The sequence below is a fragment of the Schistocerca serialis genome, chromosome 8 (genome assembly GCF_023864345.2).
Source record: "Schistocerca serialis cubense isolate TAMUIC-IGC-003099 chromosome 8, iqSchSeri2.2, whole genome shotgun sequence".
Taxonomy (NCBI): Eukaryota; Metazoa; Arthropoda; class Insecta; order Orthoptera; family Acrididae; genus Schistocerca; species Schistocerca serialis.
This window is the reverse complement of record NC_064645.1, coordinates 551,496,487-551,520,640: the sequence shown is the minus strand read 5'-3', so window position 1 is coordinate 551,520,640 and position 24,154 is coordinate 551,496,487. Positions and strand designations below refer to the sequence as shown.

Genomic DNA, 24,154 nt, shown 5'->3' with positions numbered 1-24,154 from the left:
AGATGGAGCAGTGAATGATGATACAACTGGACAAATGGAAACATCTTGTTTATGTAGTTTAGGAAGCCCATACATTCTAGGAGGCACTGGGTTCATATTAGTTAACAGTTTTGCTTCAAACTCAGAGAATATGCTTTTGCATGAATTGCTTGCATATTTAACGTCCTCTTTGAACAATTCAGTAGGATCTTTAGGAAGGACTTGGAAGCCTGTGGTATACATCATATTGATATTGCTTAAGTTCCTTATGTATTCTGTAGTTACACTGATAATTGTCTCTTCTTTTAATTGGTTTGTGTATCACTCTCCATGTTTCATACCTCCTGATGTATCCCTGTCTAGTACTAATTTTATTTTAATTACTACTACTACTACTACTACTACGACGTGATCAGGCCCAGTGGACCGCACGCATCTACAAGTTTCCTCCTCCACTGTATTCTGTCCATTGCTGCTATCCGCCATCCGTTCACATCTATTGACACTTGGTTTAAATCTTCATGGAGTCCATCCCTCCAATGCTTCTTGGGTCTCCCTGGCGGTCTCTTTCCACTAGGTGTGAAATCCAGGAGCTTCCGAGGCCATCTGTGATCCTCCATCCGGGCCAAATGGCCAGCCCACTGCATTTGTTTGGCTTTGACAGTTCCTGCTATGTTGGGCTTCTGGTATAGTTCCCCAAGCTCTTGGTTGTATCTGATCGTCCATTCCCCTGTATCTGCATCCAGAACCGGACCGAAGATCCTCCGAAGCACTTTTCTCTCAAAAACAAGGATCTTATGGAAGTCCTGTTTCCGGATACTCCATGCCTCTCAGCCATATAGAACAACAGGCTGGATCAGGGTTTTGTACAGTCGAATCTTGAACTGTCTGGAGAGATATCTGGAGCGAAGCAGTTGTGCTAAGCTGTGGTAAGATCGGTTTCCTGTTTGTATTCTGGCATTGATCTCTGCTTCACATGACGAGTTCTCAGTAAAAAGTGCCCCTAGGTATTTGAATTCTTGCACTCTCTTGTAGGACTGGTCCCCAACCTGCAGTGATTGTGGATGATCAGCAGTCTGACAATGGTCATGCGTCATAACAAGGTACTCTGTCTTGGCTTCGTTTATGTTTAGCCCAAATTTGCTGGCAGCCTCCTTTAGTGCTTTGGTCATTTGCTCTAACTCCTCTTCCGACCTAGAGAGTAAACAGATGTCGTCTGCATAGGCTAAGTATGCCAGTCTCTTTCCTTTGATTTCTATTCCTTCGTTCTCTTGGAAGGTATCACGAACGATCTTCTCGAGGGCAAAGTTGAACAGGATAGGGGACAACCCATCTCCTTGCCAGAGTCCTGTCACAATTTCAAACTTCTCAGTAACGCGATTTACCATCTTCACCTTTGCACGTGTTTCGTTCAGACAGATCTTTATCAGATTGACGAGTTTCTCTGCTATTCCAAACTCCCTTAAACAGTTGAGCAGGCTCTTGCGATGTATGCAATCATAGACCTTCTTAAAATCAACGAATAAAATATGCAAATCTAAACAATATTCACCCAGTTTCTCAGTGAGCTGCCGGAGACTGAAGATGTGATCTACTATTGACCGTCCTGGCCGGAAACCTTCCTGGTACTCCCCAATCACTGATTCTGCCACTGGCTGAATTCTATGTATGAGGCAATTGGACAGGATCTTATAGCAGATGTTAAGCAGGGCGATTCCTTAATAGTTGACACATTTCTGTTTGTCACCCTTCTTATGTATTGGACAAATCAGAGCTGTTTTCCATTCTCCTGGTAGTTCTTCTTTGGTCCATATTGCCTGTATCAGTCGGTGTATTTTTTCTGCAAGTTTCTCTCCTCCTGCCAGGATCATTTCAGCCTGTATTCCATCTTCACCTGGACTCGTATTCTATTTAAGGTGTCTGATTCTGGTTTTTTATCTCATCCAGGGTAGGTGGGGGATAGTCTGTATCGACTGTAAATGGGTACTGGAAATCAAACTGCAGTTCGGGTTCATCACAATTTAGCAGCTGTCGAAAGTACTCTTTCCATCTCTCAGCTATGTCCCTATTGTTCTTCAGGATCTTATCATGGAAATCTTTGACAAATTTCTGCTTGGCCTGGTGACTTTTGCAAAGGTACTTCACCTTCAGAAACATTTCCCTAGTCTTTTGTCCTCTGAAGTCTGTTTCTACTTCAATGATGATATCCCTTACATATTTCCTCTTTGCTCTTCTCAGAATTGCTTGTGTAGTCTTTCAGACCACCTCAAATTGTGCTTTGCCCTGTGCCAGATTTGTCCCCTTCAGCCACTTGTTCCTGGCTTCCTTTCTCCTTTCCAGGGCGTCTGCACATTCCTTTCCAAACCAGATCATCTTGCCCACTGGGTTTCCCATGAGTGTTTCCTTTGCTGTATCCCTAACTGAGCTGTGGATGTTTCCCCACATTAGTTCAAGGTCCTGATTCGCGTCCATTTCACTGAGTGCTTCAAAGTGGTCACTAAGTTGCAACTGGTATCCAGTCTTCGTTGCCTCATCTTTTAGTTTCTCCACATGGTACCTTTCCACTCTTTTTAACTTAGGCCACGTTCTTCCTTTGCACTGCATGTTTAAAAGGCCTCTGACCAGGAAATGATCACTTCCACCTTCGGCACCCCGCGTGGTCTTAACGTCTCACACCCATCTCTTGGCTCTGAGATCAATGGCAACATGGTCTATTTGATTTACAGTTCTCCCATCTGGTGACACCCAGGTTCCTTTATGCATGTTTTTCCACTGAAACTTTGTGCTGGAGATGAACAACCCTAAAGATGTAGCAAAGCTGATGAACCTAACCCCATTGTCATTACTTAGGTCGTGTAGACTGTGGCTTCCTGTTGTGTCTTGGAATATTTGTTCTTTCCCAACCTTGGCATTCATATCACCAAGGAGGATCCCCAAATGTCCATTTGGTATAGCGTCCATCACTGGCTCTAGCTGTGCAAAGAACTCTTCTTTCACTTCACTTTCGCTCTCCTCCATGGGAGCATGACAGTTCACAAAAGTCGCCTTAATATGCTTTACGTCCAGTGTTAGAACAGATACTCTTGGGTTGACTGAAATGAATTCTGAAACATTAGTGGCCAAAGTCTTACTGACGCAAAAACCAGTGCCTAACAGATGACCTTGTTCACATGCTCCATGCAGAATAGTACAGTTTACAACATCAATGCTGCCAGCACTATCCCACCGGATTTCTTGCAGTGCAACTAGGTCTAGTTCATACCTCTGAATTTCTTTGACCATACTGACTGCAACTCCTGCCTTGTACAGACTCCTTACATTCCACATACCGTTTCTTTGCCATTGACGTCAACTATTTTTGTCAGTAATGTTCCGAGGCGTACTTGTAGTCTTGAAAGCATGTTTAATTTTTTACGAAGAGAGGAAGCTGGCCTCCCATCCAACCTGTGGTGTTACCCTCACAGCTTACAGGATTGCTGGCTTTTCTTAAGGGGTTGGGTTAGAGATAGGAATAAGAAAATTGGAAAGACACCCTCGGGCCTCGAAACCTAATACCGTTGGGGTCGAAAAAGCAACAGTTGGCCAAGGAAGGCCGACAGGGAAGTAGAAAGAAGGAGCCTGACACAAGTAAGTGGGAGCAATGTCAGACTCAGCTTGGGTCCCCGCCGTCGCCACCCGCGTAGCTCTAGCTGAAGTTTATTAGTTTTGTTTATTAATAGAAACTGTTATGTAGGCATGCTATTCCTATTTTGTGTTAAAGGTTTTCCTGTCTACTTCATTGTTATTTATGTACTGTTTAATTTTTACTTTTTCTTTGCATTACCACCACACTGTCAAAGATGTTTCTTACTGTATGTTTCTACTTCAGTCTAGACGTGTTACTTCTCTTCCAATGTTGTTTGGAAACATTGTAACTTCTAAGGTGATAATCATCAGTAAATGTCTGAAGATGACCCTGTAAGCCAAAAACCTATTAACAATAAAATTTATTAGAACTTTTTGAGTTTCCCACTCATTAAGAAATAATATTCATTGTATATGTTTCAAACAATGGAAAATCCATGATGGAATGTAACAATACCAGAGAAGAAAAGTTGCTACTCACCATACAGCGGAGATGCTGAGTCGCGATAGGCACAACAAAAAGATTCACACAATTATAGCTTTTGGCCATTAAGGCCTTTGTCAGCAGTAGACACACATACACTCACACAAACACAACTTGCACACACATCTGTAGTCTCAGAGAACTGAAACCTAGGCATGACAACCAATAAGCTGTCTGTCCGCATGAATGGCCACCGACAAACTGTGGCCAGAAAACAAGTGGACCACCCTGTTGCTGAACACGCTGCCAAACATGATATCCCTCATCTCAATGACTGCGTCACAGCCTGTGCCATATGGATCCTTCCCACCAACACCAGCTTTTCTGAATTGCGCAGGTGGGAATTTTCCCTGCAATACATCCTACGTTCCCATAACCCTCCTGGCCTCAACCTTCGTTAGTCACTGCCCTCACCCATCCAGCCCCCTCCCTGTTCCCATTTCAGCACTACAAAGCCGTCATTTCATCGCCACACCCAGTCCTTTAATTTCTCTCGATTCCCCCCCTCCGCACCTTCTCTCCTATCCTCCATCTACACTGCAAAACTTCACTGTCCGCCACTCCCACCATACTATCCCTCCCCCTCCCCACCCCAGCCTCCTCCTTACCCCCACCCAGTCACCATTCCCACCATCCACCGGCGCTGCTGCTCGCAGTGTGGTTTCAGTTCTCTGAGACTGCAGACGTGTGTGCAATTTGTGTGTGTGTGTGTGTGTGTGTGTGTGTGTGTGTGTGTGTGTGTGTACTGCTGACAAAGGCTTTAATGGCCAAAAGCTATAACTGTGTGAATCTTTTGTTGTGCCTCAACATCTCCGCTATATGATGAGTAGTAACTTTCCTTCTCTGTCATTGTATATGTTTATTAGTTTCAGAAATACAGATGTGCCAAATCGGATGATTCTTTTTGATACACCCTGTACATTTTGGGTAAGGACCATGAAGATAAGATACAAGAAATGAGGGCTCAAACAGAGGCCTATAGACAGTTTTTTTTATCCCTCGCTCTATTTGCATGTGGGGCAGGAAAGGGAATCTCTAGCAGTGGTACAGGGTATCCTCTGCCACGCTTGCAGAGTGTATGTATGCAGATGTAAATATACATATTTGTTTATGTACATATGTCTGATATCACTAAACTTGTGCTCAAAGTACAATTAACGCATTGTTGTGAGGTTTTATAGTGGACTGAACTTAATATCTCTCAGAATATTCTTTTACATAGGTATGTTTTTTCTTTGTTATAGTTATTTTACAGTTATTTTATCATTATTTAACTGTGGGAGCTGCCACAGGAAAGCGAGTAATGAGATACATTGGGAGCATATGGTTTCACTAGGGGAATGTAGTGGGGAGAACTCTCGGGAGGTTAATGTGGCCATCTCCTGAAACTGGAATACATGAAGTAGGGACAGATTGATAGAAGAGTGAGAAAGGAAGGTCTGTGCCCTTCATGCAGAGTTGGAAGAAGCTAAGAGAAATCTAGTGGAGATGAAGGAGGGCAGTGGTGAGGGGGTGTGGTTGGGTACTGGCAGTTAGTAGGAAAGCTGTAAGGAAGACAACGAAATCCAACAGTTTAGTTTTATCTATAAGTAAAAGGTTTCAGCTGCTATTTTTGAAAGGACAGGAATCTCACGATGGTGTATGAGCAGGAAACATGCAGCAGACTGTCTTTGAGTAGGAAGGCTTGGAATACCACTAATGTAAAGAAGAACAGAAAATTGTTGCTTGATAGCAGTCATGGCTTAGATGTAGGTCACAGGTTTGTTTGACACAAGGGAGAGTGTCACAGAGATGCTGAAGAAACTGAACTGGCAGACTCTTGAAGACAGACGGTAACTATCTCGCAAAAGTCTACTAACAAAGTTTCAAGAACCAGCTTTAAATAATGACTCTAGGAATATACTACAACCCCCTATGTATCACTCACATAGGGATTTTAAGGACAACATTAGAATAATTACAGAATGCGCATAGGCATTAAAACAATCTTTCTTCCCATGCCGCATACATGAATGGAATAGGAAGACACCCTAGTAACTGGTATAATGGGATGTACAGTCACCATGCACTTCATGGTGGTTTGCAGAGTATAGATGTGGATGTAGATCCTCAATTACATGAGAAGTCAGAGGAAGAGTATCAGGTCACATGAATTTTCAAGCCAAGTGCTGGGCTGAGGGTTTAGGCCTTTGTGTACAAAATTCACGAAATATGATCAGATAGTGATATGGGTGGGGAAGGAACCAGCTTGGATAGGCCGTGGACTAAGAACACAGGTCGCAACCTGAGCAAGTACCTTCTCTAGCTGGTAGCACCAATGAGCGTGTTGCCTTGGCAGTGCTGTATGTTGAGGTACTGCATGGCTGGAAATGGCACTAATAACTACTGGCCTCATATAAAAGTCTCTCAATCTGTTCAGAGACAACACAGCAGTATGGATTACAGATTAATGGTATAGAGACACTGACACACAGCATACAGTGCTACCATCATATGAATATGCAAGTTGCTGCTGTGAAACTACCTTAGAAGTTGGAGAATAGTGTATTTATATAAGAGGTGGCACAAATTTTAAAGTTAGATACGCTCTGGCCACAATTAATGTAGATACACGTTTTGTATTGGCATCCACTGAACTAACGAAATTAGATATCCATAAAAAGTCAATCATTCCATGCATTTATCACCCTTCTAGTGGTATGTTGACATTTTCTTCAACAAATTAATTGAAGTCCAAAGTGTCTCCTCAGTCCCCAAAACTAACATAATACTGTGAGGAGAGGTTAATATAAACAGAGGTGTTGAGGATGAAATTAATAATAACTTCATACACATTTTGAGTATTTCTGGCACGGCACAAAATAAATACACACACACACACACACACACACACACAAACAAGTATTATGAGCAGTCATAATACATGAAACTGAAAAAGGCAAACATAAGTGTGCTAACATATAGTCAAAGAGGGGATGAGTACCAGAAAATCCTCAGGAACTGGCAAATTTTGTAAATGACTATTTCTCTGGTATGGCAGGGTATTTGCAGCAAAATCTTCTTAAGAAGCATGCAGCACCTAAGGCGATTATTACACTGCAGGCACAATGACGTAGTTTCCCGTAACAGAGCTTGAAGTCATGAGGACAACACTGCAAAGACATCAGCATAAATGCCCCATACCAAACATAATAAATGAGTCCTTCAGTTTACACATTTTTCCGTAGTACCTAGAGCATACATGAGTTGTCCCCTTACTAAAAAAATCATGTGGAGAGTACAGAAAACGACAGGCTACTTTCACTACCTTCAGCATTCTCAAAATCAATTACATCACTCATAAAAGACTAATGAGACATCTTCAAGAAACACAGTTTTCTGAAGTAGGAGAAGTACATATCAGCCATTACAGAGTTCACAAAAGCGGTGCTTGTAGCTCTTGATAAGGACAACTGATAATGAATTAATGAATTTTTTTAGTGTGGCTGAAAGATGTCCAACCTAAAGGTCATCAGGCCCTTATTATCTTTAATAATCAATGCCTACAGGTTTCCAGGAGAAGAAAAGGATGGACTGTCAATCTGATCTTTGTGGAATCATCAGAGGCAGAGAAAAAAAATAAAAAATCAGAAGGTAAGGAACTGCAATGGGATGGGAGAGCTGAGCCAGACTTCAGCAACAGAACTGGTCAATTCTAGTGTGCGATTCCAATTCTTTGTTTCGAGTGACAACATCATGTGTCACGTCATGAGTTTATGATGCGAAGGATGTAAGCAGCCTGTTGTAAATGTTATCTTGGATTGTCTTAGTAACTGGTGTAAACTATGCTATTTATTATGAACATGTCACACTTTCCAAGGGTGAGGTTACACAGGAACCTAAGAACACAGCTTAAACTGCTTGCAAATGTAGCGAGTAAAAAAAAAAAAAAATATATATATATATATATATATATATATATATATGAAACAAAGATGATGTGACTTACCAAATGAAAGTGCTGGCAGGTCGACAGACACACAAAATTCAAGCTTTCGCAACAAACTGTTGCCTCATCAGGAAAGAGGGAAGGAGAGGGAAAGACGAAAGGATGTGGGTTTTAAGGGAGAGGGTAAGGAGTCATTCCAATCCCGGGAGCGGAAAGACTTACCTTAAGGGGAAAAAAGGACGGGTATACACTCGCACACACACACATATCCATCCACACATATACAGACACAAGCAGACATATTTAAAGACAAAGAGTTCGGGCAGAGATGTCAGTCGAGGCAGAAGTGCAGAGGCAAAGATGTTGTTGAATGACAGGTGAGGTATGAGTGGCGGCAACTTGAAATTAGCGGAGATTGAGGCCTGGTCATAACGGGAAGAGAGGATACATTGAAGAGCAAGTTCCCATCTCCGGAGTTCGGATAGGTTGGTGTTAGTGGGAAGTATCCAGATCACCCGGACGGTGTAACACTGTGCCAAGATGTGCTGGCCATGCACCAATGCATGTTTAGCCACAGGGTGATCCTCATTACCAACAAACACTGTCTGCCTGTGTCCATTCATGCGAATGGACAGTTTGTTGCTGGTCATTCCCACATAGAATGCGTCACAGTGTAGGCAGATCAGTTGGTAGATCACGTGGGTGCTTTCACACGTGGCTCTGCCTTTGATCGTGTACACCTTCCGGGTTACAGGACTGGAGTAGGTGGTGGTGGGAGGGTGCATGGGACAGGTTTTACACCGGGGGCGGTTACAAGGGTAGGAGCCAGAGGGTAGGGAAGGTGGTTTGGGGATTTCATAGGGATGAACTAAGAGGTTACGAAAGTTAGGTGGACGGCGGAAAGACACTCTTGGTGGAGTGGGGAGGATTTCATGAAGGATGGATCTCATTTCAGGGCAGGATTTGAGGAAGTCGTAACCCTGCTGGAGAGCCACATTCAGAATCTGATCCAGTCCCGGAAAGTATCCTGTCACAAGTGGGGCACTTTTGTGGTTCTTCTGTGGGAGGTTCTGGGTTTGAGAGGATGAGGAAGTGGCTCTGGTTATTTGCTTCTGTACCAGGTCGGGAGGGTAGTTGCGGGATGCGAAAGCTGTTGTCAGGTTGTTGGTGTAATGCTTCAGGGATTCCGGACTGGAGCAGATTCGTTTGCCACGAAGACCTAGGCTGTAGGGAAGGGATCGTTTGATGTGGAATGGGTGGCAGCTGTCGTAATGGAGGTACTGTTGCTTGTTGGTGGGTTTGATGTGGACGGACGTGTGAAGCTGGCCACTGGACAGGTGGAGGTCAACATCAAGGAAAGTGGCATGGGATTTGGAGTACGACCAGGTGAATCTGATGGAACCAAAGGAGTTGAGGTTGGAGAGGAAATTCTGGAGTTCTTCTTCACTGTGAGTCCAGATCATGAAGATGTCATCAATAAATCTGTACCAAACTTTGGGTTGGCAGGCCTGGGTAACCAAGAAGGCTTCCTCTAAGCGACCCATGAATTTTGCATGCCACCCTTCACCTCAAAAAACTATCCAATCTCCTGGTTTCCCACCTCCAGAAAGGCAACTCACTCACCCTTCACAACCTTTCCAGCAAACCTCAACCACCTCTCATTGCACACAAACCCAGTCTCTCCCATCTACTCAGTCTCCCACTTCCAGCTCCACTCCCTCCAAAACCTCAAAATTCCAAGCAACACAATCTGGCACCACAACACCCTAATTCGGCAGTTAACCTTTCCTCCAAACCTCTCTCCCAATCCAAAACCTCTGTCCTATCCAAAGGCCTCACCTTCAGCCCCACTCCCAGATTCAACCAAACAGCCCTCATCAAAGATTTACTGTCCTACACTCGTACTCTCTGCTGGAAGTACCACTTTGCCATGAAGAAAAATGATCCTAATCCTACCCCTAATGATCCAACTCCCCAAGACACTATCCAAATTGAACCCTGCCTGGAACAGTTCCGTCCTCCGTCACAGCGGGACCCACCTCCTCTTCCTCAAAATCACCCTCTCCAAACCTTCCAGGAATTTCAGACTTCCAGCCTTGCCTCTCAGTCCTTCTTAAAAAACCTTAATCCTACTCCCAACATCACCACTGCTGAAGCCCAGGCTATCCGTGATCTGAAGGCTGACCGGTCCATCATCATTCTTCCGGCGGACAAGGGTTTCACGACCGTGGTACTTGATCGTCGGGAGTATGTGGCTGAGGGACTGCGTCAGCTTTCAGACAACATCACATACAAAGTTTGCCAAGGTAATCCCATTCCTGATGTCCAGGCGGAGCTTCAAGGAATCCTCAGAACCTTAGGCCCCCTACAAAACCTTTCACCTGACTCCATCAACCTCCTGACCCCACCGACACCCCGCACCCCTACCTTCTTCCTAAAATTCACAAACCCAATCATCCCGGCCGCCCCATTGTAGCTGGTTACCAAGTCCCCACAGAACGTATCTCTGCCTACGTAGATCAACACCTTCAACCCATTACGTGCAGTCTCCCATCCTTCATCAAAGACACCAACCACTTTCTCGAATCCTTACCCAATCCGTTACCCCCAGAAACCATCCTTGTAACCATTGATGCCACTTCCTTGTACACAAATATCCCGCACGTCCAGGGCCTCGCTGCGATGGAGCACTTCCTTTCACGCCGATCACCTGCCACCCTACCTAAAACCTCTTTCCTCATTACCTTAGCCAGCTTCATCCTGACCCACAACTTCTTCACTTTTGAAGGCCAGACATACCAACAATTAAAGGGAACAGCCATGGGTACCAGGATGGCCCCTTCGTACGCCAACCTATTCATGGGTCGCTTAGAGGAAGCCTTCTTGGTTACCCAGGCCTGCCAACCCAAAGTTTGGTACAGATTTATTGATGACATCTTCTTGATCTGGACTCACAGTGAAGAAGAACTCCAGAATTTCCTCTCCAACCTCAACTCCTTTGGTTCCATCAGATTCACCTGGTCGTACTCCAAATCCCATGCCACTTTCCTTGATGTTGACCTCCACCTGTCCAGTGGCCAGCTTCACACGTCCGTCCACATCAAACCCACCAACAAGCAACAGTACCTCCATTACGACAGCTGCCACCCATTCCACATCAAACGGTCCCTTCCCTACAACCTAGGTCTTCGTGGCAAACGAATCTGCTCCAGTCCGGAATCCCTGAAGCATTACACCAACAACCTGACAACAGCTTTCGCATCCCGCAACTACCCTCCCGACCTGGTACAGAAGCAAATAACCAGAGCCACTTCCTCATCCTCTCAAACCCAGAACCTCCCACAGAAGAACCACAAAAGTGCCCCACTTGTGACAGGATACTTTCCGGGACTGGATCAGATTCTGAATGTGGCTCTCCAGCAGGGTTACGACTTCCTCAAATCCTGCCCTGAAATGAGATCCATCCTTCATGAAATCCTCCCCACTCCACCAAGAGTGTCTTTCCGCCATCCACCTAACTTTCGTAACCTCTTAGTTCATCCCTATGAAATCCCCAAACCACCTTCCCTACCCTCTGGCTCCTACCCTTGTAACCGCCCCCGGTGTAAAACCTGTCCCATGCACCCTCCCACCACCACCTACTCCAGTCCTGTAACCCGGAAGGTGTACACGATCAAAGGCAGAGCCACGTGTGAAAGCACCCACGTGATCTACCAACTGATCTGCCTACACTGTGACGCATTCTATGTGGGGAATGACCAGCAACAAATTGTCCATTCGCATGAATGGACACAGGCAGACAGTGTTTGTTGGTAATGAGGATCACCCTGTGGCTAAACATGCATTGGTGCATGGCCAGCACATCTTGGCACAGTGTTACACCGTCCGGGTGATCTGGATACTTCCCACTAACACCAACCTATCCGAACTCCGGAGATGGGAACTTGCTCTTCAATATATCCTCTCTTCCCGTTATCCACCAGGCCTCAATCTCCGCTAATTTCAAGTTGCCGCCACTCATACCTCACCTGTCATTCAACAACATCTTTGCCTCTGCACTTCTGCCTCAACTGACATCTCTGCCCGAACTCTTTGTCTTTAAATATGTCTGCTTGTGTCTGTATATGTGTGGATGGATATGTGTGTGGGTGCGAGTGTATACCCGTCCTTTTTTCCCCTTAAGGTAAGTCTTTCCGCTCCCGGGATTGGAATGACTCCTTACCCTCTCCCTTAAAACCCACTTCCTTTCGTCTTTCCCTCTCCTTCCCTCTTTCCTGATGAGGCAACAGTTTGTTGCGAAAGCTTGAATTTTGTGTGTATGTTTGTGGTTGTTTGTGTATCTGTCGACCTGCCAGCACTTTCATTTGGTAAGTTAAATCATCTTTGTTTTTAGATATATATTCCCTACGTGGAATGTTTCCCTCTATTATAACCATATATATATATATATATATATATATATATATATATATATATATAAAAACAAAGATGAGGTGACTTACCGAACAAAAGCGCTGGCAGGTCGATAGACACACAAACAAACACAAACATACACACAAAATTCAAGCTTTCGCAACAAACTGTTGCCTCATCAGGAAAGAGGGAAGGAGAGGGGAAGATGAAAGGAAGTGGGTTTTAAGGGAGAGGGTAAGGAGTCATTCCAATCCCGGGAGCGGAAAGACTTACCTTAGGGGGGAAAAAAGGACAGGTATACACTCGCACACACGCACATATCCATCCACACATACAGACACGAAATATGTCTGCTTGTGTCTGTATGTGTGGATGGATATGTGCGTGTGTGCGAGTGTATACCTGTCCTTTTTTCCCCCTAAGGTAAGTCTTTCCGCTCCCGGGATTGGAATGACTCCTTACCCTCTCCTTTAAAACCCACTTCCTTTCGTCTTCCCCTCTCCTTCCCTCTTTCCTGATGAGGCAACAGTTTGTTGCGAAAGCTTGAATTTTGTGTGTATGTTTGTGTTTGTTTGTGTGTCTATCGACCTGCCAGCGCTTTTGTTCGGTAAGTCACCTCATCTTTGTTTTTATATATATATATATATATATATATAACAACAAAGATGATTTGACTTACCAAATGAAAGTGCTGGCAGGTCGACAGATACACAAACAACCACAAACATACACACAAAATTCAAGCTTTCGCAACAAACTGTTATATATATATAATCTTCGCTCTCACAAACTTTTGGCCATTTTTTTCCGAACATGGCACTATTTCCAAGTGTGAGGATAGGCAGGAACCTAAGAGAGCTGCTTACATTGGTGTGGGTGTACCAATTTCAGAATATGGCACAATTTCTTTTAGGATTGATTTTTTTTTAATTGCTCTATCTCCTTGAGCTGTATAACTCAACTCAAGTTGTTGATTCCATGTTTCATTATTCCTCATGAATTTTAGCTAAATCTTGTTCCAAAAAAAATGGTTCTGAGCACTATGGGACTCAACTGCTGAGGTCATTAGTCCCCAAGGACTTAGAACTAGTTAAACCTAACTAACCTAAGGACATCACAAACATCCATGCCCGAGGCAGGATTCGAACCTGCGACCGTAGCGGTCTTGCGGTTCCAGACTGCAGCGCCTTTAACCGCACGGCCACTTCGGCCGGCTAAATCTTGTTCCATTCTCTGTTACATTTCCTATACTTTACTATTACTGTGACACTTAGGTTCTTACGTCACGACAGTTTGTCCCCACCCAGAAATCCACTTTTTCAAAGTTATCCTGTTAGTGTCCATATTTATTAAAAATTCTCACAATTCTATAATTTGCAATAATATTTTGGTGCACTGGAAATATTTATGAGCGTTGGTCACTATTTTGAAATTTTGTGTGCGCTGCACCTGTGGGCTTGATATGACGTCACTGATCAAAGCTGATGGGTAGAATCAACCACTAAAATTTATCCACCCCTCATGTCTAGTCTGCACCTGATCAGCAATCACTACAGAAAGAATGCACGCTTAACAAGCTTAATGCCCAGGTAAGAGACGGCTAAAAAGTTAAAATAATATTGGAAATAAAAAACAAAGGTGAAATGTAATAAAATGCAGTGGAGAGGATGAGATGCATCAGCCAGAAGCAGCCAGTCCTGCAGCTGAAGTTCAACTTCTGCATCCATTTGGGATACCTCATTCACTGTATAATACCCGATGAATTTCATGTCACATAATGGGGAAAATGGAGATGACATAATGGTGACAAGCTTTACACAAGTGTATGTAAATATAGTCTCTCAAATTAAATGTACACTCAGAGCCTAACAATAAAGGTGATAAACTGTCACACTTGTGTTCAACACAAAGCTGGGGCAGTTGAACTGTATGTGGGTCACAGAAGAGGAACACTATAACGATAATGGGGTGGATACACCACCTCAGGATGTGGCCATGAGTCAGTCAGGTGTGGCCTTAATGTAGCCAGCAAAGACTGGCAGATTCCCTTTGAGGAGGGTGAAGGAAAGATGGCTGTGCCACTGTGAACCACTTATGGTAAGTAGCAATATTGTTACATTCCACCCTGGCTTTTCCATTGTTTGATTTGACTTATGGTATGTAGTTGTTCTAGCAACCACTGTGGGCCATTCTTTTTTTTCAAGCCCCCAAAAGCTGAAGATGCAGCACCAACCAGCAACTGGATCCCAGTATCTCCATTTTCAGCATTTCCATCTCAGTAGCTTTCTTCACTAACCTGTCTGCACAGTTTCCCGGTATACCTACAGACTTGGGGGTCCACGGGAATACAATATAGCTCCAAGTACCATGGAATAACAGAACTGGGTTGCTCTTGTGGTAGGTGAACCCCCAGTCAGGGAAAAGGACAGGGTGATACGAGCATTCAAGGTCACTGAGGACATATATTGAATAATTTATTGGCAACTGGTGGATCCGCAAAGGATGAATGACAGCCTCTACCAGAAAGCTGATCACAGAGCTCATCCAAAAGATGTCAGTTGCAAGCTGTACCCTATAGTGGTGAACCGAGTCCAGTGTCTGTAACGTCCAAGGGACCTCAGATCCAGAAGCCAGACACCAGTAATATCTAGTTGGGATAGGACTAGTGCTTTGTACAGATGCATGAGGGTGGATTTGTCTGCACCTCATGAGATTTGACTGAGACAGCCATGTGTCTTGAGTTTCAACTGGCATGCGTTTTTAAACTGCTGAAAATGTAATAGCCATGACAACCGAGCATTAAATGCAAGTCTCAAAAACAATATGACTACTACACTGAGCAGTTCATTACAAAGGTAAAGGTCTGGATGTTGATGAACAGTTCAATCCCAGCAGAAGTACACAACGCATGTGTCTTTGCAGTGGCAAACTGGAAGCCATGGGTGAGTGTCCAGGATTGTGCTTTCTTGGTGGCATCTCGCTGCTGGCCTCCAGCAACAGTCAAGATTGAAGAAGTGTGGTAAAGTAAGTCAGCTTCAAGCACACATGCATAGTTTTTTCAAAGTTGAAATTCTTGTTGTGGGTATAGCCTATGGAACATATGGTACATTTATTAAGTAAGCTACTGGAGTTATTACACTCATCCAATGTGTCATATCCATTTTATGTTATTAGCATTAGTACATAAAGGAATCAGATTTATGGATACACAATGGGTAAAAGTCTAGATTGAGGCCAGTGGCTTGCTTACATGTTTCATGGAGCAATGTTGTCAGCACCTGCTGTGAGGTACAACAGGAACAAAAGGGGCTGTGTCAGCTGCTGGTTCCACACAACTAAAGAGAGAGTCGTGGGAATATGATGTGTTTTGAAGATAGAGATGAAGGGATGTATATTCAACAACCTGCCAGACCATACTAAATGTCATGTAGATAATGTGATTGAGTTTAAGAGTGAATTAAAAACTTTCTGTTGGGCAATTCCTAGTAAGTTGAAGATCATCATCACAGAAAGCCTTCGACTTAATATTTTAATTTATTTTGTAGTCTGAAATGGCACTTTAATACTATACACATTTGTAACGTTAAATCATTTCATTGCACTGTATTTAAATTAAATTAAATGTACATTTCACAATTCTTTCAACACATTGTTGAGTTGGGTCATAGGATCTTCAAAATACACCTAATGTAGTATCATATTTGTTGCTGCACATAGAAATTGTGAAAGAGAAAAGAAACCTGCTAAATCATGCATACATGATTTCAGTTTTCTTCTGTATATTTACAATAAAAATGCTGTAATTAGAACATTATTGAATCTTTGAGGTAAGATATAGGCCTAACACAATGAGCAGATGTCATCTTGATGTATCATAGCTAATTTCAAGTTACTATTTGGACAGTTAAGCCACATGTGTGACAGATTTGAGTAGGCTTATGGAAATATTGAACCTGCAGATAGCAAGCACCTGCTTGGACCCATAATGTCATCAGAATGTGTTTCAACTTATCAAAATCCAAAATGCCTTATATACAACCATCCTATAGCCTCCGACTATTGTACAGATCAGTCTGTCATCACAAACTACTGCCAAAAAAAGAATAAAGAAACAGAACAAATGGTGCTACAAATATAGAGGTAGCTGTGTCACACCTCAAAACATACCACTTAAAAATTTATCTTGGGGCAGGTGTGCAGAAGAAGCCTGCCCGACTCGTGCCTCAATAATACAGGTAGTCTTATTGTAGGTGTTCAAAAATGAGCACGTTTTAGTGGAGAGGCCAGATAAATGGTACATGGACAGACTGATGTTAGATACAGTGGAAATTACTGAAGTGCATGACAGAAAAAAAAAAACAGGACATACTGACAAGTCAGTACAGGGTTATCAGTACAAAATCAAACAGGGATAAAGCAGGAGTTGGTCTAACAACGAATAAGGAAACAGGACTGTGGGTAAGCCAGTATGAATGGCTTTTACTGTAGCTAAGAAAGGAAGTTAACCACCGACAAATGTACTACAAACTTATATGCCTACTAGCTCTACAGAAGATAAAAGATTGAAACAATTTATGAGGTAAAAGTAGTTTTTCAGATATTTAAGGAAGAAAAAATTTAATCATGTTAGAGGACCTGAAATCAGTAGGCCCCTACTAGAAATAAAATAAGAGAAGAACAGTAGATTTCTATGGATTGGCAGAAAGCAATGAAATGGGATTTTGCACACAACACAATTTAATCACTGTTAACACTCTGTTTAAGAACCATGAAACAAGGTTGCATATCTGGAAGAGAGCTGGAAGCACCAGAAGTTTTCAAATAAATTTTACAGCATGGTCATAAAGTCTTGTTCCATTTCAAAGAAATACTGGATGCATTTATATAATCCATAATAATAAACCATTTCTGTACTAACACATGCCAATCATTGTTTTTCTTTTTTTCCAGAATAATCAAGGGGAATGAAAAAAGTGTTTGATCTAAGAACGTGTGGCTATTAGTACATGATTGCCTGGTTTATCTTATCTGGAGGTGCAACAGTTCACTCAGAAATTTCAAAATCCAGCAACAAGAGCAAACGTCTGGTTACTTGCCAATAAGTTCCAAAGAGCTGCAAAACCTGTCGACGAATCATGCGCATGCAGCGGGAGAGTTCCTATACAATGAGAGACTATTCAGCAAATCAGAGAAGCAACCGAAGGAAGTAAAAATACATAATTCACCATTTAATCAATGGGTCTGTAATTCCAAAATCAATGGTTTCAAAAGTTTTCCACTTACATTAAAGAAAAGAGCACTCTATACTCAGGTGCTTCACAAATCAGACCACGAAGATTACGCAACTTGTCAAGCTGTGTGTTATGATTTGATAGAAGCTGCACACAATGAACATCACATGGACCACACTTTGTTTTCTGAAGAGGCCACATTCCACATCTGTGGACACATTCCACATCTGTGGAAAAGTTAACAAACGTTACTAGCCACCTCATGCTACCACTGAATGGCAAAGAAATACACCATAAGTGATTTTGTATCTTATATTCACAAAGACTACAGTTTATCGATGCTCCATTTTTCATAAGAGACAACTGTACGAAACATTTACGTTGGAGTGCTGGAGCAATTTCTGGACTGGTCCTTAATTCGAATATTCACCTACAGCTGGATAAGCAGAGATGGAGCAAGAATATAGCCATCACAAACACCTGATTTGATACTAGGATCTAAGGGGCTAGAAGAATGATTATATGAGGCATCAAACAAAAATTGTGACTTGACTGGGAATTTCCTGGTTCAAAATGGCTCTGACCACTATGGGACTTAACATCTGAGGTCATCAGTCCCCTAGAACTTAGAACTACTTAAACCTAACTAACCTAAGGACATCACACACATCCATGCCCGAGGCAGGATTCGAACCTGCGACCGTAGCAGTCGCGCAGTTCCAGACTGAAGCGCCTAGAACCGCTCGGCCGGCGAATTTCTTGGTAAGGATGACACTAGTTGTAGCAAGCTAACATGCATGTGGAGTCATTGACAATAATAGAAGTAAATTCAGGTGTGCGCCGGGAAAGTGTGTATTACTGAACAGGCAGATAAAATCACACCTATAGTAACCTAATACTTTTTGCAGATAATGCACCTAAGCTAATTAAGTAGGGCCTATCTACTAATTAAAAAAAAGTTGCATAATTATCCAGAGCAAACTTAGATTTCCAAGTGGCACAAAGACTATCAATTTTTTTAAACATTCACAAATGTTAAACTGTATTCTTCACAACACGACAAACACATAATATCCTATAATTACGGCACAATGAGTCACATTTGGAATAGTAAGTCAAAATGTACAAATATCTTGGTGTAACAGCTTGCAGGTATATGAATGGGAATGATCACATAGGTTCAGTCGTAGGCAAGGCTCACAAACAACTTCAGTTCATTGGCAGGATACTGGGAAACTACAGTCAACTGGTACGGGAAGAAACCCTAACATGTGGGGTCATGGTAAGAACCCTCTTCCATGCACTTCAAAGTGATTCCTGAGTATGCACATAGTTATCAGTGCTATGTTTTATCTCTACATGCGCAAAAGTTTCAATTATTGATATGTGATAGTGTGCATAATATAGTCAAAATACTAACTGGATGTTTGTCTATTAGGCCTACATAAAACCACATTCCTGAATTAACTGCACAGTTTTTGTTGTCTAGAATAAAGCTGCATTAAATACAGAGCCCTTGGGCTATGCCATAGATCAATTTGTTAACACCTTTATTTTGTATTTACAACTGTTAGCTCTTCCAACTCTCATGCGAACCATGACCAATCAACTTAACTTACACCTCCCACACTATGTTAACAGTATTCAAAAACAACCAAAATTTAAGTGGGACTCATCATATGCAAACTGAAATTTTGACACTGTCTGAATGGATACAAAATTAACATTTGTTATACAATGTAATCTGTTTGATACTGTATATTATGAAGTCATTTACAGACAAAACACTAGTCACTGTGAAAAGGTACAATAAATGTAAGCATGGAATCACCATTAAATGGTTTATGAATTGGTACTGAATATTCTAAGCTCAAACACAATGAGGAATCTTGAAGAGAATGACCACCTCAATGCCAACCAGCATGGATTTCAAAAACATCGAACATGTGAAACCCAACCTGCACTTTTCTCACATGACATACTGAAAGCTTTGGATCAAGGCAATTAGGTAAATGCTGTAGGCTATTCTTGATTTACGAAAAGCATCTGACTTAGTAACACACCTACACTTATTGTAAAAAGTATGATCATATGGGCTATCTAGTGAAACTTGCGACTGGATTGAGGACTTTTTGGTAGGGGGGCACAACATGTTATCTTGGATGGAGAGCCATCATCAGATGTAGAAGTAACTTCAGGTGTGTCCCGTTGGGACCCTTGCTATGTTGTATATTAATGACCTTGTAGACAATATAAATAGTAAATTCAGGCTTTTTGCAGGTGATGTAGTACTATCTGAAAGAAGCTGCAAAAATATTAAGTCAGATCTTGATAAGGTTTCAAAGTGGTGCAGTGGTTGTCAAGTTGCTTTAAAAGTTCTGGAAAGCAAAATTTTGCACTTCTCAAAATGAAAACATGTAGTAGCCTATGACTATAATATCAATGAGTCGCTGTTGGAAATGACCTACTCATAGAAATACCTGTGTGTAACAATTTGTAGGGTTATGAAATGGAATGATCACATAGGTTCAGTTCAGGGTAAAGCAAGAGGTAGACTTTGGTTTATCAGCAGAATATTAGTGAAGTGCAATCAATCTAGGCTACAAAGAAGATTGCTTACAAATCACTCGTGCAACTGGTTCTGGAATAATGGTCGACTGTGAGAGACCCATACCAGATAAGACTAACCAGGGATATTGAACTTATACTGAGAAGGGAAGCATGAATGGTCACAGGTTTGTTTAATCCATGCTAGAGGGTCACAGAGATACTGAAGGAAATGAACTGGAAGATTCTTGAAGATAGATGTAAACTATCCTGAGAACGTCTATTAACAAAGTTTAAAGAACCGGCTTTAAATGATTACTTTAGGAATATACTACATTGCTCTACCTATTACTCACATAGGGATCGTGAAATGATAAGATTAGAATAATTACTGCACGCAAGGAGGCGTCCAGAGAATCATTCTTCCCGCGCTCCATATGTGAATGGTACAGGTTGAAACCCAAGTAGGCTAACTGGTACAATAATATGTACCTCTGCCATGCACCTTACGGTGGTTTGCGGAGTATAATATAGATTGAGAAGCACTTCTGTGTTGTTTGTTTCAATCTAGTGATGACAATTTACACGGTTTGCAGTAAGATGACAACTTCTAACGATATGACCCAAGTTTATTAGAAGTTGTTTACTGGGTCAGACAAGGGTCAACAATATTGCTTCACATTTCTGCAATATGTGAAACATGTTAACTTGAACCATATCTCTTTCTTTACCATGTCATTTTAAAACCTAGGTTCTCCATAAATTGTTTAGTGAGTATTTTTGGGAATTTGGAATATTTAGAGTTACAGTAAATTGTGTTAACTGAGAACACATTTAACTGGGCAATGTAACATACTTTACACAATTATTCTAATACTTGTGTAGTTTCCTGCTCACCTGCTCTGCTAATGCTTGAGATGGGGTCGGTTGAGCTTCAGGTACACCAATCGCAGCAGCAGTAGAAGGTGGAACCGTTTGCGTCGGTGCAACTGGAGCCCCAGGCATCTTCCGTACAAATTTCAGCATTTCGGGGGCACCTGCAAGCTGTCCAGGGTGCGCTGCTGCAGCAGTTTGCTGGACAGTAGGAGGACGGCGGTTGGTCGCTTGTGGTGGCGGATACTGTGCCTGCACGTGGTAGCTGTCCACCACAGCTTGCCCGTAGTAGCGAGCCTGCACCGGGTCAGGTGTGAGGTACTGTTGCTGATGCTGTTTGGCTGCTGCTGCCGCCGCTGCCTCCACAGAGGCAGGGTACAGCTTTGCGTCTTTAGGTGGTATGTACGGGGGTGGTTGTGGCTGCTGCTTCAGAATACCTGCACCCGGAGCTTGTGGGGGTGGCTGATAGCGTGGGGGGGGAGGGGCAGCCACCTGCTCAGCCACTGACTTGCCCGGGTATCCTTTCACCTTGCCAGACATGGTACACATGAAGACAGGCGTCTTTCACGTCGCTGTGCAGGTCATTTTGGTGCTGCTCTGACCTGTGTAGCCTGCATTTTTTCCTAATACACACAAACAGGTCTTCATCAATTTCTTATGTTTCTTTTACCTCCCTTTCGCACGCACTGGGCGCTTGTTGACAGAGTTAACCGTGGTCATGATGAAAACTATCGTCGACGTATGGCACAACATGTAAGAGACTATTCTTCAGCGTAGTTTACAGTCCTCACTTCCGTAAATTTGGTGAGAACACCGAAAAATTGTGGAAAGAGGCAACTAGAAAAGTAAGTACAACCAAACAACAACATGTGTCCACTGTTACCTATAAACACCTTCCAACTTCTGTCACTTGGAAAACACGAAACCGTGAGCTGCAATGATGCATATCAGCGTCACAAACGTATACGTCCATTCACATTGTTTAGCATCTCTCCTGTATTCAGTCTCATTACCCCTACGGAGAATCAATCTGAAGTTAACACCAGTTCACAGAAAAACTTTATATTCTCCAACACAAACAGTCACCATTCCTGGTCGATGTGGGAGTCTCTGGGCGAAGTAACACACAAATTGGGACGATCAGATTTCATACGCATTTTCCGCAAAATTGCTTAGACACGGCAACACATCGTACATCTGCTTACCGTTTATAACTTCTGTCACAACAAGATATCATTGCCATACGCCACTGGCAACTGAAGCTACGTCAAAAATTGGGTCACATCGAAAAGTAGCACAAGCGACACGATGAACTGGCGCCAGTTGTCAATTTCTAGTTTCTACCTGCGCCGTTCACAATTATTGCAGCCAGCGTCATTATGCTATCTCACGACGTCTTCACGGCCGCATATCCCGATATTATACAGATGCATGGAACTTGATGTTCGTTACACTTCAATGGAAATACACATACACTGGGAAATAAAGTCAACCTGAATTCTTGAAGCCACATTTTCCACTCACACACTACATTTCAGCTTCACTCTCAATCACTGCGTTCGTAACGCGCCTAACTGAGCCACCTGGTGGCCTTTACCTAGAATCTCCGCAGGAATGTCGGGCGGTCAATTTAAAAATTTTGTCTACGTAAAAGGAGTATTTAACCGCATACTCCCACTAAAATAAAAAAAGTATGCTGCACTGAACAGCTACACAATGAACAACTGGAACCTGAAATGGTGCTAAATAAAGTGAGAGCTGCTTCATGTGCTGAGGATGGGAAGACACAAGTCCGTAAAGTTCCGCTTGAACACGTAAGCTCAAGGTGAAGTATTAAAAAATGACAAACTTTTTCACGTACCAAATATCCCTTATGGCAAATGTACCAGGAAGCACTCAAAATGGTATTGCTACCCGTCTGAGAGCTTTACTGCACAGCAACAGGTGACATCACCATGCTGCCCTTAAAGATATGAAGTGTCATCCACAAAACACCTGCTCACAGATCATGTCCAGTATACCTATAAGGGATTACAAACTGAAACCATGATAGTGTGATTGTGAACTGCAGTACCTGTATCATCAGAGTATATCATGGGATGTGCAGAACGCTGATGAGTAATGGAGGAAGATTGTGCATGCTAACGGATAAAGGTACCATATGTGCTATAACTGGTGACAGAAAACTGTATGCACTGGGGTGCAGAAGAGTTTTGGGGCAAACATAATAATGTCTGCTGGTGATACAAGAGGAACATTAACACAGCAAGCATATAAATGGTTCAAAGCAAATAGCATGTCATTAAACGTCTGCTCAACAAATTTCATGCAGTTTCAAAAAAGCAAATAACAAGCTACAAACTCTTTAAATAGATATCCATGATCAGACAATAAATGAAACTTCAGATATAAGATTCCTAGACATATGAGTGCATAATAATTTAAGATGGAATGAACATATGGACCACCTGTTCAAGAAACGAAGCTCAGCAGGCCTTGCACCAAGAGCTACCTCACCCTATGTTGACAAGGAAATAATAGTGTCATTGTCTTTCAGAGATATCCACTCTTTGACCTCATATGGGGTAATATTCTGGGGAAATGCTGCAAAAATGGAAACAAGTTTTTAAGCAACAAAGCAAGCTGTGAGGCTGATCAGTGGTGTTACAAATCTGACATTTTGTAGGCACTTGTTCAAGACTGTACCAATACTGACCCTCACAAGTCAGCACATCTACTCACTGATGGTATCTGTAATCAATGACAGAAAAGTTTTGCAAATTAACTGTGATACTCACAATCATGACACAAGGCGGAAACAAAGACTTCAGAAAGAGACGTCAACTCTCAATATAGTACAAAAAGGAAGTATCCAAACTTGGAAAAAAATTTACAGTAAGCTCCCACTGAATATAAAAAAAGGTCATTGACAAACCTTCTGTACTCAAGAGGAAGCTGAAATAATTGCTCATAATCCATACTTTATTTAATTTCAATGGATTTCTAGAGCTATAAGTTTTGCAAAAGATGTGTTGCATTATAAATGATGTAATATTGTATGCTAATATAAGTAAT

At 42.4% G+C, this 24,154-nt stretch overlaps 1 protein-coding gene across 1 annotated transcript in view; it reads right to left on the bottom strand.

Annotated features, from left to right (window-relative positions):
* Nucleotides 1-22,640, bottom strand: part of LOC126416599 (coiled-coil domain-containing protein 85C-like) — a 79,375-nt gene extending 56,735 nt beyond the window's left edge. The window contains exon 1 of the mRNA XM_050084355.1: nucleotides 21,104-22,640. Coding sequence (XP_049940312.1) covers nucleotides 21,104-21,628 — 525 coding nt within the window. The 5' untranslated portion in view covers nucleotides 21,629-22,640. The remainder of the gene's footprint in view (nucleotides 1-21,103) is intronic.
* Between the last annotated feature and the right edge of the window lie 1,514 nt (nucleotides 22,641-24,154).